The sequence below is a fragment of the Sparus aurata genome, chromosome 20, assembly GCF_900880675.1.
Source record: "Sparus aurata chromosome 20, fSpaAur1.1, whole genome shotgun sequence".
Taxonomy (NCBI): Eukaryota; Metazoa; Chordata; class Actinopteri; order Spariformes; family Sparidae; genus Sparus; species Sparus aurata.
In genome coordinates, this window is record NC_044206.1 from 11,669,513 (window position 1) to 11,682,772 (window position 13,260).

At 45.0% G+C, this 13,260-nt stretch overlaps 1 protein-coding gene across 2 annotated transcripts in view; it reads right to left on the reverse strand.

Annotated features, from left to right (window-relative positions):
• Positions 1-13,260, reverse strand: part of raraa (retinoic acid receptor, alpha a) — a 149,044-nt gene that overhangs the window by 71,319 nt on the left and 64,465 nt on the right. For both annotated transcript variants that reach the window (XM_030400692.1, XM_030400690.1), the window contains one exon: positions 11,332-12,148. In XM_030400692.1, coding sequence (XP_030256552.1) covers positions 11,332-11,485 — 154 coding nt within the window. In that variant the 5' untranslated portion in view covers positions 11,486-12,148. The remainder of the gene's footprint in view (positions 1-11,331; positions 12,149-13,260) is intronic.

Below are 13,260 nucleotides of genomic sequence, written 5' to 3' on the forward strand. Positions count from 1 at the left end.
ACAAAGTACAAAACTAAAACCCAGCTTGTATTGAATTGGAACATCCACTAGCCTGAAGGCAGGGGTATGCACACAACAAAGGACTCTATTGCAACATCTGAGGACCTTTACTTGCTGGAGTGTAAAGAACCCTTAAAGGGCAATTCTGGGAATTGTATCTATATATTTTAGTGCGTAAATGCCTAATAGGAACAGTAAGTCTTGGAATTGTCCAGCAGATCGCCTTAGCTGCGAGCCACGACGCAGGCCGCAGTGGCTGCAGCGTAATCCTTGAGGGCAACTTCGACCAGGTCAAATTCAAACTCAAAACTAATCACTGACATAACCACTAACTGCTGCTAACTGTAGCTGCCTTAGCTAAGTAGCTAGAATTTGACTGTGAGCTTGGGGACCTGGGGAGTGTTTTTATGTTTACACCCATAGCACTGGAAGGGGATGAGCCAGGGTTTATCTAGTTAGCATGCTAACTTCAGTGTAGCTCTGCAATTTTTTTCACATTCTGTTGATAATTTCTGTTCAGTTTTGAACATTTTCAACTGAAATTTGTACATATTGCCCATTTAAAGTTCACTAAAACCTAAAAGTGCTTGTTTTTGCCACTGACAGGATCAGACTGTTATTCTAGTTGTCTGTCAAGACTATAGAAATGATGCCTATGGCTATAAACCTGCTTGTTGAAGAGTAAAATCCTTTTTGTTTGACCAGAAACAGCCTTTATGCCGCTCTTGCCAAATCCACCAGACTCTATTTACAGGAACATTAATTTTATCATCGTGAAACACACTTCATTCAAAGTAAACATAAACAAAATTAAAACTCATCAAAACCATCTTGGTTCGATTTTCAACTTTTCCAACAATCACGTACTCGGGTCTGGTTGAAATAAACCCCTAATTCACCCAGATAGATGTAAACAAAAAAAATCAAAAAATGCATTTCCGATGACGCACCATAAACTTCCCTGATTGCCTTGCTCTTGGATATATAATGTTTGTTTTAAGTTTTTCTTCAGTGTACACACAAAAAGCGGGTGATCAAGAGACTTCAGTACTATGGTGTAATTATGTGGTGCTTCATCGAAATGTGTGTTGTGTCAGCTTCAAGTCTGTCTGGGTTAGAAGAAAGGAAATGTTTTGTTACAGTCAGCACAAGTCTTTGTGTGCTCCTTATTTGTGTCTGTGTGTGTCCAGCCGAAGACCGGAGATTTTATCACGACAGTAGCTGATCAGTCAGTGTCACTGACCGTGGAATTCCTTGGCAGCTCAACAGGGTGCAACCAGCTTTGCAACCATCAACAGTTTGTGTGTAACAACAACACTGAGGGTCCGTAGTCTAATCCACCACCACAAAGCAGGGTTGAAGACAGAGGTTAATTAAGACGCAAACAATGACGGAGAGACTTCCACTCTGCATTTCAGGTTGACTCGTGTCCCTCTGTTGTGTGTTTTACCACGGCCACTTGACTTTTTGTCAAAAATGGCCAGCGTGATTGCCATGATTCTGGCACACGGTTTAATGTCTGGTGTGACTGTGAGAGTGTGTGAACATCTGTTTGTTGCATGAGACAGACCAAATTAGGGGACTAATCAAGGCATAATGCACACCAGTTGTTCAGAAGGCCATTTCAAACGGAGGGCAAAGCCCTCACTAATCACATCCTCCTCTCTGCCCGTTTAGTGTGAGCATGCTTACAGGACGTCTGTGTGAAACGGACGGAGGACTGGCACACGACGGTAAAAAGAAGGAGCTCAGAAATGTGTGTGAGGAAGAATCAGCGAGGTTTCAGGTGCCTATTAACACTGATCACAGGCTAACTGCTGAACAGCTGTTTGCTCCCGATGAAAAGAAGAAGAGACAGGCCACAAAAAAAGAGAGAGATCAGAGGGACGAAAAACGAAAGCAAAAGAGTGAAAACTGAAGTAGAATGATGAAAATGCAGACACACTCCAAGTTTTGACGCGGAGAAATGAAATTCAAGCCCAACAGTTTCGTTTTACAGCATAGTAAAGGAATTGAAGGTAAAATTAGGTTGAAATACTACACTTAAAGGAGAAAAAGCACTACTCCCACTCCTGATTAATTCATAGGAGAGCTTTTTGATCACTAACATGCACATTAGTACAAACAGCATACAGCACCATTATAAGTCTGCTCTAAGGACACACTTTACTTCTGATTGTGTTAAAATATAGTAAACTCTTATTGCACTGGACCAGAATTACCTGCGGGCCTCATGTGATTTAGAATTTACAGCCCACATCTGTGTTTAGTGCAGCTATTTCAGACAGGATACACTATCAGATGGAATTTATTTATATAAGGGCGGGTCGTTGATTTTAATATCGCGTGTGTTGATTGGTGATTTTAATCCTGTCTGGAGCACATATGTCAGTGTTTCATTTTCCTCCACGGTAATAATTACAACCACAAACATCTACTGTTTTCTGGCACGGGCATTGGTCTTTCCATAGTGTAAGTCCTAATCGGCCAGATAACCTTGTAGTTTATAGTGTATTTCAGTTTTTGTGCATGAGGGAACATTTTTCCAATAACTGATTTTATCAGCTCAGCACACTGTTTGATTTCCAGATGGGGCTTTTAGTTTAATATTCGCTCTCACTCTCACTTGCATTTACACTCAAAACACTGCCAAAGTCCTATTTTTCCGATTTACAGGAAGAAAAAAGGGAAACGTTGAGATGCTGCTTCATGTAAGTCAAGCAAATATCATCAGATTTCAGAAGAATTTAGGCTATTAGACGCAAATGGCACCTGAGGTCGGATGACAACAAAATCACTATTTCATATATTGGCCTTTTAAAATTCTCCAGGAGGTGGCCTCTAATTTCAAATAAAAAGCCTTTCATTTGCTTTGAGACGGTTCACTGTGTCCCTCATTAAAGACTGTAGAAGGAATATTTCAGTACTGTGTTACAATACAATAATGCGTGATGAAATACTTCACATCCTTAAAATTTCATAAACAGTCCACTGGGTCCACTGAGTAAAAAAGTACAAAAACAACAACTTGTCTTTCACAAAGAACCTAACTGACAAAAGCAATAAATACACCCGATGGACTTAAAAGCAAGCAAACTCTCTGAAAATGCTGATGATGACCTCGACGCGGCAGAATTCACTGTGGGTTGGTTATTGGATGGAACACTTCGGCTGCTCACATGTTCGTGCTGTCACCTGTATTATCTTTCCCCTGTGAGGAGGCAATGCGCTAATGCTAGCAGACAGGCTTGAGGTTAAGTGTGGCCAGGGCCCCCTAAGAGAGGTGCCAAGAGAGAGCTGGTGGCCCCATAAGCTCTGGCCGAACAGAGCTCTCTTAGCCCCTTTGCGCAACACAGCTAGCCATTGTGCTAGGCTGAAAAAGCGCATTAGCTGCTGAGAAAAGGGCTTTCCCTCTGAAACCCCCTTGGACAACAAGCAAAGCTCTGCTTGATAATTCAATCACTCTCCGAGCTGTGCGGGGCAGACCCCCACCACCTCCCAGAACCTTTCCTCCACTCTATCCTTTACTGTGCTCCCTCGTCTCCTCCATTAGGTAACTGCCCTATATTTTACAGATGCCGTCATCCCGACCGCTTATCAAAGGACAATAGAGGAATGATGCCTGTGAGAGAGTCATTGACATTTGAATGTATGCGGCAGTGTGAATTATGGCTGCGTGAGATGGGTGCTGCGGAAAGGGCATAGGAAGATAGAGAGATGAGCGTGTGGGGAGGGGAGAGGAGATAAAAGGAAGGAGAAGGGGGTCAGCATGAGAGTGGGTTGAAGGAAAGGATAGGGAAGCCGTGGAGAAGGAGAGAAAAAAAGCGGGAGTTCTTATCGCGTTACCCTTGTCTTGACTTCCTTGCGGGGCCTTTGAAGAGAGCAGAAATAAAGACGCTCGTGCTGGCACATCAGAGAGAGAGAGAGAGAGAGAGAGAGATTTAGATTATGCCAGTGTTTACCCAACTGAGTGCTGCATGGCTGCTGGCGACAGCCTGCCGGTTTTGAAGTTGTTATGGCCCAACTACAGCTTAAAGCGCTCGCTGCTCAGAATATAACACCCATGCTGCAGAGGAGGGCTTTCTCTCTGCGCTCTGGTGTGTGTCAGCTCGCGGTGTGTGTCTGTACACGTGTGTGCATGTATGTGCCAGTTGGTGTGAATGTTTATGGGAGATAGCATGTGTCCTTGTATTCCTAATAGAGTGTGTGATGCGTTCAGCCTTTTCCTGGGTGCACAAATGTGTGTGTGTGTGTGTGTGTGTGTGTGTGTACGTGCGTGTGTGTGTAGAACTCTGAAAATGGAGCCATCCGTCGGATTATGGGCAGACAGCTCTTTGAAAAGAAGGGCCTGTATTTGCATAAGCGGCCATGGAAGAGGAAAAAAAAGAAAAACCTATAGAAAGAAAGAGTGAATGAGAGAGCAAGAGATAGAGGGAGAAAGAGAGAGAGGAAAAGAACAAGGGGTGGGGGGGTACTTAGGGGTGCCCGGGGAGTGGACCACACTTGCCAAGCCACTCCGGGATAAATCCTGTGGCTAGGATCAAGTATTCTGGGCAGGGATTTGGCCCCAGGTCCCCTCAAAGCAAATGGAAAATAACAGGCTGCGAGTAAATAGGTGGCAGGGTAATGATAGCTCTGTCAAGTCCTGAGGTGGAGAAAGGGAGGGTGGGAGAAAAGGAAGGCACTGGAGAGGGACGGCGAGAGAGAGGGGAGTGGGGAATGAGGAGCGCTGATCAGGTACGATGAGAGAAAGATGAGAGTGGGACGGAGCTCAGCGGACAGGGAAGGATGGATCAGGTAAGAGAAGAGGACAGACGGAGCGGTGATGGAGAGGGTGATGGAGCTGGAGCGATGAGAGGCGAAGAACAAGAGCCAAGAAAGAAGGGAGTGAGGAAGATATGAGGGAAGGCCAGAGGGCCAAAGGAGAGGGTGATGGGATTTTTCTTATGGGAGCCTCTCTTGGCGAAGCCTGCCGGTGTTTTGGCACATTACGCTGGCAGGGGACAGGGGCGCTGCCAAACTGCCATGTGTGTATCCATACGCATGTGTGTATCTATGCTTGCGTGCGTGTGTGTGTGTGTGTGTGTGTGTGTGTGTGTGTGTGCATGGGGCTCCCACTCCTGTCACATCTGCACAGAAGGACTGCATCTCTGTCTCTCTATCCCTCTCTTCTGTGTCAGCAGAATTCAACACAGAACCGTCCGATGTTGGAAGTCCGGACAAAACAGCATTTTGGGAGCATCTAGCTTCCACATGGCGATCTATTCCAGAGTGAAACATGATAGACACGTAGGACATGATGTTGGGAGGAATCGTGGTTGCTGATTTGTCAGGGAGATAGAGACAAAGGCTCCATGTAATTGCTGAAGCAGTTTGATGTGAAATGCCTTGCACATAATATGAACCCAACACAGACAATACGTTCCTCGAGGTGAACAAATTCTCGGTGTCAGGTGTCACTGACACTGTTATTTCTGTCAATAATTTCAATACATTATTTTAGGGTTATCATTATTATTGAAGGTTGTAAACTAAAATTCTTACATATTGCTCCTTCAATGTTTTTTATCCAGAGATATGGTTGCCTTCCTTTACTACAGCCACATTTGGCAATATACTATAAATTGCATATACATTGGGCCGACAAATTATCTGCCCAACATTTGGAAATTTAGATGTATGCAAAGTTGGCTTGTAAGTACAATTGCAGATACATGTTCTTCAATCTAGCCTTTTTCTACCCTCAGGTGTGCATAAAGTGCAGGTTATGAACTTCCTTCTAAAGAAATCTCGGCTGCATCGACCGTGATAAGCAGCTAATTATTGGTTATCGGTATCGGCTGAAAAAAATCCATATCATGCTCTCTAAATGAAAGTGTCTAAAACACTATACAGCCTGTCAATGAGCAACGGCTGCTCTGCCATTTTACAACCCATTACTAAAAGAATCATTTCTCAAAATGTCCCTGTGTAACTGTCGTCTGAAAGCACAGACAGAAATAAAAAATGCAAAAAAAAAAGCTCTTGATAAAAGGAAGAGAAGCAGGAGCTGTGCCCTCTAAGTGCAGTTTTGTGAGGAGTGTGACAATTGAGAATTGTGACTGACTGACAAGCTGTGGTGAGATCTGTAGACAAAGAACATGTTAAGATTCAACAAGAAGTTGCATCAATTACTTCTCTGAAAATGTAAGAATAGGGCCGTCCTTGTGCTTTCAGCCTCCCAGTGTTCTGCAGTTAATTAACAAGGTCGCTAAGCTGGGGTGAGTGAGTGCGATGCTGCTGTGCTAGATGTGTTTTACACGCCATGTTTAATAAGCCTGCATCCCTGCCATCAGAGTATTGGCACCCCTCAAATGACTTTCCAATAATGACAACCAGCTCCCCAGAGGTACTGTTTCTGTGAGTCTGTGTGTGTGTGTGTGTGTGTGTGTGTGTGTGTGTGTGTGTGTGTGTATCTTTCTGAAGTGCCTAAATGGCTGCTACCTGATAAAAAAAAAAAGTGCTTCAGTCAATAGCTTGCGCGTTTGTGTCGTATCCACACACACTTTGGATCTCTGCCAAAAGAGAGCACACCGCAAGTGTTTCTCACTGTCATTATCCTTCTCCCTACCACACAAACAGCGTGTGTATGAGAAAGTTTGTGTGTGTGTGTGTGTGTGTGTGTGTGTGTGTGTGTGTGTGTGTTTGCCACCCATGGAGTGTACTGACATGCCCCTTGATTCCTGCAGACCACCGGGGCAGAGAGGAACCACCTGTCTGTCCACACACACACACACACACACACACACACACACACACACACACACACACACGCACGCACGCACGCACACACACACACACACACACACACACCACACACACACTTCATCCGACATTACCATATCCATATTTACTCATGGTCAGTGCATTCCACAACGGGCTGCTTAATGGGATAGGTGACACACACACACACACAAGTTTCCTTGAGGTCTGAAAATACTCACTTCATATTTCTCCTTCTGGCCCAAATGCACATTCATAAATGCCATAAAAGCCCCTAATAAGTCAGAGGAGATGGTGCTCCTGTGTGTGTGTGCGTGTGTTAGACGTCCTACAAAACACTCCTGTACCAAGCAATTACTGTGGCTGCTGAAACAAGAGCGCTCTGTGGGGACAAGCCAATTAGTCCGCCGTGGCAGCAGGTAGCAAGCTGGCTCCATTCATTATGATCCCTCATAACACTGTGCTAATGTAATAGCACGGTGTTAGAACAGGTGACAGACAGCGGAAGGCTTTAATGATAATAACGGGATCAATAGTTGGGGTGTTATTGCCAGGTAGTTCCATATTCATGCGGGCGTGCGGTGCAAAGGATTTAATCGAAAACGCTAATGAAAGTTGTGCACGCGCACATGTGTGCGTAATGAGCACACTCTCTTGGAATGCGCACATTCGGCCGGGTTCGACCCAAGCAGCGTTTGCGTATGTGGGCGCGTGGGCGAGATCAAATCCACGGTGATAATATTCAGTTAACTAATAAAGCTGCAGGCAATAAATGTAATATCAATATCTGCAACTGATCTGCTCCGGTGCGTAACCTAACCTGATGATTTTCAGATAATGTGATGTGAAGACATAACCCAGGAGGCTAGAGCTGCAGAGAAACTGAGAGAGAGAGAGACAGAGAGTGTGTGTGTGGGTGCGTGTGTGTGTGTGTGTGTGTGTTGCGGGTGTGGATTAACCCTTCTGCTCTGCTTGGTCCAAATAATTGGTTTATTGTAGTTTGCTAAAAGAGGCTGAGGGAGAGGAGCTGGACATCTCTGAGGATAGAGTGGAGGAGGACGAGTGTGGAGAGACCAGAGAGAAGAGGGAAGGTCTACTGAAGAGGGTTCTGGTGGCAGATGAGTTCAGCATTAGGGCAGAATGACAAGGCCCGGCTTCGAGACCGTTCGCTCAATATGATCCACTTCAACAACTGCCAATAACACCCCTTTGCCTTTGCGGTTAATACCTTCCACATACATGTCTATATGGCATAGTAATAGCAATAGAAATGACTTTTGGCCTGACTTTCTTGAACTGGAATAATTTGAAGAGGCTTCATAACATACTTCAATAACCAATTTGTATTGTAAGTTGTGCTGGCTCAAAAGTAGCGGCTGGCCGTGGAATGACAATATGTATTCAATATAACATATATATTAAATTCCACGTAACACAGACCCCTTTAAACCATGTGTCCTTCAGGCCCAGCCATGAATGCAATATAGATTTGTAGATGTTCTGTCAATGACAAAACATCTTTCCAGGCAACAGCGGGAAAAGATGACAAAGACGATCTATATTATTCACTCTGTGTAAACACATGGACGGCCACACATACAGTCCTGTGCATTTAGCGCACGCTGAAATCCATCAAGTCCGACGCTCGGCTCTTTCGCCTCCAATCTGAGGTTCCATAAATCCCTCTCGTTCAAGCTCCAAACAAATTGCTTCCCCCCCCCAAACGGCACTCGCTCTCTTTCTTTCTCTCTTTCGTCACTGCTCGGCATTGAACGGGGTTAGTGAGGGTTTAGCTGGAGTGGTATGCGTGTGCGTGTGTGTGTATACGTGTGTGTGTATGTGTGTGTGAAAATGTGAGAGAAAGGGGGAAAAAAGAGGTGTTTAAAGGAGAGGGAGGGAGAGAGAAATGATATAGCATGGAGCAGGAGGAGGAGAAAGTGGTGAAGGTGGTGTGTTTGTGTTACAGAGTGTAGAAGTATATCGCAGGAGACACTTATGTGTTTCTGTTACGCTGTGTGCGTGTGTGTGTGTGTGTGTGTGTGTGTGTGTGTGTGTGAGAGCGTGTGACCATGTGTGAATTAGGCCTGCAGTCATCTGCATGCAAGGAGGAACAGGAGTGAGAGAAAGTGAGACAGCATGAAGGGCAAAGATTGTGTTTATGTTTAAAGGAGTGTGTTCATCTGTTCATCTGTGTGTGTGTGTGTGTGTGTGTGTGTGTGTGTGTGCGTGCCCGCGCGCATGTGTGCCTGTGTGTGTGTGCGCGCACGTCAGGAAGCTGTGGTGTCCCTGGCTCTCCAGTGTTTACAGACAGGAAATGTTTGTCCAAGGCAAAAGGGAAGGAACCCTGCAGCCCCGCATGGCAAACACTGGGAGAGTGGCCCCCGACGCACATACACTCGCACACACCCACACACACGTGCAGATATTCGGAAACACACACACTTGCAACAGCGTAAAAAGAGGAATCTGACTCGGCGAGGTGGGGTATCTGGTATTGGGGAAGTGGGAGTGACTGGGCTGGCCACTAACTGTTCTTCACTTCCCTCCACGCCGGCTGCCAACGCAAACTCAGGCAGATAGAAAGTCAATACACTGACCCCCTCTGAACCTGTGAGTGAGGCCGCGCTCTGACAGGCCTTGTCCGCGCCAATACACACACATCGACTGGACATATGCACCAGTGGCCGTACTCCTTTAGTTCATATCTCTGCCGCTGCCACAGCCGTTTAATTGATTATCTAGCTGTTTGTCGATGCTCCTCTGTCCACTGCACGATGCAGGGATTGTGCGAGGATTAAATTTAACTGAGTTTTAAAGCACTTTTGGGGGTTCGTTTCGGAGTCAGCAGTGGAGAATTTACTTGCATTTATTCAACTTTTTTTAAAGGGCAATGATTCACTTTATGCTCCACTGCATATGGCATGTCAGCTGTGGTTGCTAATTAACATTTTTACATTCGCTGCAGAGTGTTAAAATACATTTTCTGGACTCCTCAGAGTCGTCTTTTCTTAAAATAAATGGAAAACCTGCCAGTGCAGCGAGATCATTCGAGCTGCTTTCCAACACAAATTAACGTCAGAGTGTTTGTGCGAGATTCAGATTCAGTGTGTAACTTAGGAGGTGTCATATTTTGCTTAATTTCAGTGCTACAAACTGTCTTTCAAGACGCTAAAATTCTACTCCAGAACTCTTAAGTAAGCTGACTTGTGTTGAAATGATAACATCACACTGACAGATTTTTTCACTTTTACTTCACATAGATATTTTCTCACAAAACCTGCCATAACATTAAAATAATGCTTATGGGGTTAAAGGTGCACTGTGCAGTTTTGTCATGTAGTACTTTTTATGACTAAATAAACAAACTGACCTTAACGGACAACACAATGTCATACTGTTTTACTTTGTTTATACTTGTTCTGGGGACCTTATTTTCCTCTGAGAACAGCTTGTTTATTCAGTTATGAAAAAAATAAATATTTCTTAGTTTGCATTATTACCTCATTAAAACTGAGTTTGAATTTCTTCTCCAAAACTACATAGTGCCCCTTTAAAATGTTGCGATTGTTTGTGTAAAGTTCATATTCGGTGTGCGACTGGGTGACAGCTGCCAGAACGAGGTGTCTTTTTTTTTCCATCTTGATTTCGGTGTTTCTCTTTCTCTTTCAAGATGCTAAAACTCACCTCCCCGAAAGCTTTAAATTAGTTGACTTTACATATGCTATAAGGTTAATTTATCATTTTGAATGAATCACTTGAATATTCTGAAGCAGTCACAGCACATAATGGGGACATTTACTCTCTAAATATTGCATTATTTATTAATCTGTTGCTTTCATATAAAGGAACTTTAAAAAACGACTTTTTGAGTTCAGGCTCTGAATACTTGTTCCGACACTGTTTACTGTTGAACAGATGTCCTTGTGTATAATTCAGTACACAAGAGAACAACTTCTCTTTCCTTCCTAAAAAAGTACTTTTCACCTAGTTTGACTTAAATCTGACGGATTGCGTAAAGCTGTTGTAGCAGCAACCTTGGCTCCGATGGTCGCTTTTGTAACATTCATTTTCGGAGCACTTGCCAAATTTGTGTTCCTCAAATAAACAATGCTCTTTTCCGGCTGTCCTGCCTCACTTTCTTGTGATCTACCCTGACATTTCCATGTGTGTGTGAGCGCGTGTGTGTGTGTGTGAGCAGATGTGTGTGGGCTTGTAAATTAAGGACAGTGCTGGAGGCGACGTGGGTGTGTTGTAATGTGTGCGCGGTTTGCCGATCACTGTTTACCAACACACACATCTTTCAAATAAGAACGATCTAAACAGGATGAGATGAAAGAGTCCTTTTTTTACCAGCAGACTCGCAGGCACAAGCGTATGTGCACACACACGCAGCAGGGGAGCTACACAGGAAACAGTGCGCTGCAGCTGCGCAGGTAAACCGGGACACACACAAAGGAAAGTAAATCTTCCCTCTGCCCGCCTCCTGTCACTCAGCAACCAACCTGCACAATAGCCAAAGCACTGCACGGTCCCAAATCAGAGCAAGCTGAAGTCTAGACGTTTACTTACTGGCTGGTGAGGGGGTGCTGTACCCGCTGATGGGCAGTCCTGGCAGGGATGGAGGCGACAGGCTCCCCAGCATGTGGGGGAAGAAGTAGGAGTAGGTGGGCATGGGGAAGCCGTTGAGGTGGGGGCCCGGCACCGGGTTGCCCTTCCCAGCCATGATGGCTCAAGTCCACCTCCAGTCACAAACAGACCTCACTGAAAAACCACCTTAACACGATCTAAAGAAAAGAGGAGTCAGTGTGGATTCCTGGACTGATTTAATCCCCCATAGGGACACTGCATGAGTGGATATTCCAAAAGACTTGCCGGGACAAAGTTTATAGAAAATCAAAATCTCCCTCTGATTTGGAAACTTGAATGCAGGCGTCCTTTAGGTGGTTGTCTCTGAGACAAAAATCCGGTTTAGTGAATGTGTGTTGAAAGTTGAGTTACTGAGGGAACAAAGATAAAAGGAAAGTATAAAAGAGGACCGTGGAGTTTTTTTTCCCCTTCCTTTCTCTGGTATTGTGAAACGGGCTGAAAGGCCTTATTTGCGAGAGGCGTTGGGAAGGCTGCAAAGTCGCATGGCCATTCCTTATCTCTGAGATGAAGGGGGGGAGACAGGAGCAAGTTGAGTCAGGAACAGGTTGACTTTGATGACTGCAGTTTGGAGTGGCGATAGTGGTGATAGGGGTGCTAGTGGTTGCGATGCTTCCAGGGAAGCGTAGATTCACTCTTCTACTGCAGACCGCTGCACGGGAATGCGCGGATCACATGATGCCAGGACAAAGCTCTGCTCCTTTCGATGGGCCTCCTCTTTGCAGGAATACGTAGACTCTGCCTAAGACAAAACAACAAGAGGGAGGGGGGGAGAGAAAGAGAGAGAGAGATCCATTTAGTGCTTCAATGGTAAGGTAAAGAGATCGTTTCCTTTTGTACTCCAGTGCTCCAACAAAGCAGTTCCTTTCTTTTGACACTAATTAATGGTAATGTCTCATCTGAAATGTTGCAAAAACACCCCCTCTGCCTTAATTATCTAATGGAGTGTTAAAACTGCGAAAGAGAGCAGTGGGTGTGTGATGTCTCCTCGCAGCTTTGTGCGCTCGTACACACGCTCATTAACAGTGACAGACTACAAATACTGCGGGAGACGAGCCAAAACATAAATGAAGGGAGAGCACACGAAAGAAAACTTTGCTAATTACACCAGTTGCAGGAGCCAGAGGTGAGACCCAAGGCGCCGATCCGGGACCACTCGAGATTTCTGCTGCCTAGTTTTTATTCCAAATTAAGAGCAAGACATGCGCTAACAGACCTGTAACCACTGCTGAAAGCGCGAGCACACACTGACAATTACACACCCAGAGAACACAGTGATCATAAAGTGGTACACCAGCACCAAAATATATACAAGAGTCCAGAACAGCTTGTCACAACATGAGCGGAACTTATTTTTTACTGTAATGAGCCTTTTATGAGTCAGTGGATGTAATGCACAGCAGTAAAAGAAAAAGCACTTCAACACCCACACACACACACACAGAAACACACACACACACACACACACACACATAGACAGACTGCACTTAAAAAGCAGAAGGAATGTGTCTTTGCATGAACAGTGTTGCTCAGGAATGTGGCACTATTGCATGAATCACAGCAGGACATCATGGATGAACTCCTGTAAAGAGAGAGGGGTCAAGTCAGACATGTTTGTGCGCCTGTTCCCACTTGAACGCTGTACATAAAGCATCAGGGTATGACAGCTGAGGCGACACGCAGGCAGGACGGCTCATGTGCTCATCGGCAGGATTCTACAAGTTGATGAACTCGGACATTTTTTCCTATATTCTCACATTTTATTGTTATGACAACGTGGCTGAGATCTTGTGACTGCGACCGCCCGGGACACCCCCCATTACCAAACATTTTAAGAGGATGAGGTGTCAGTCA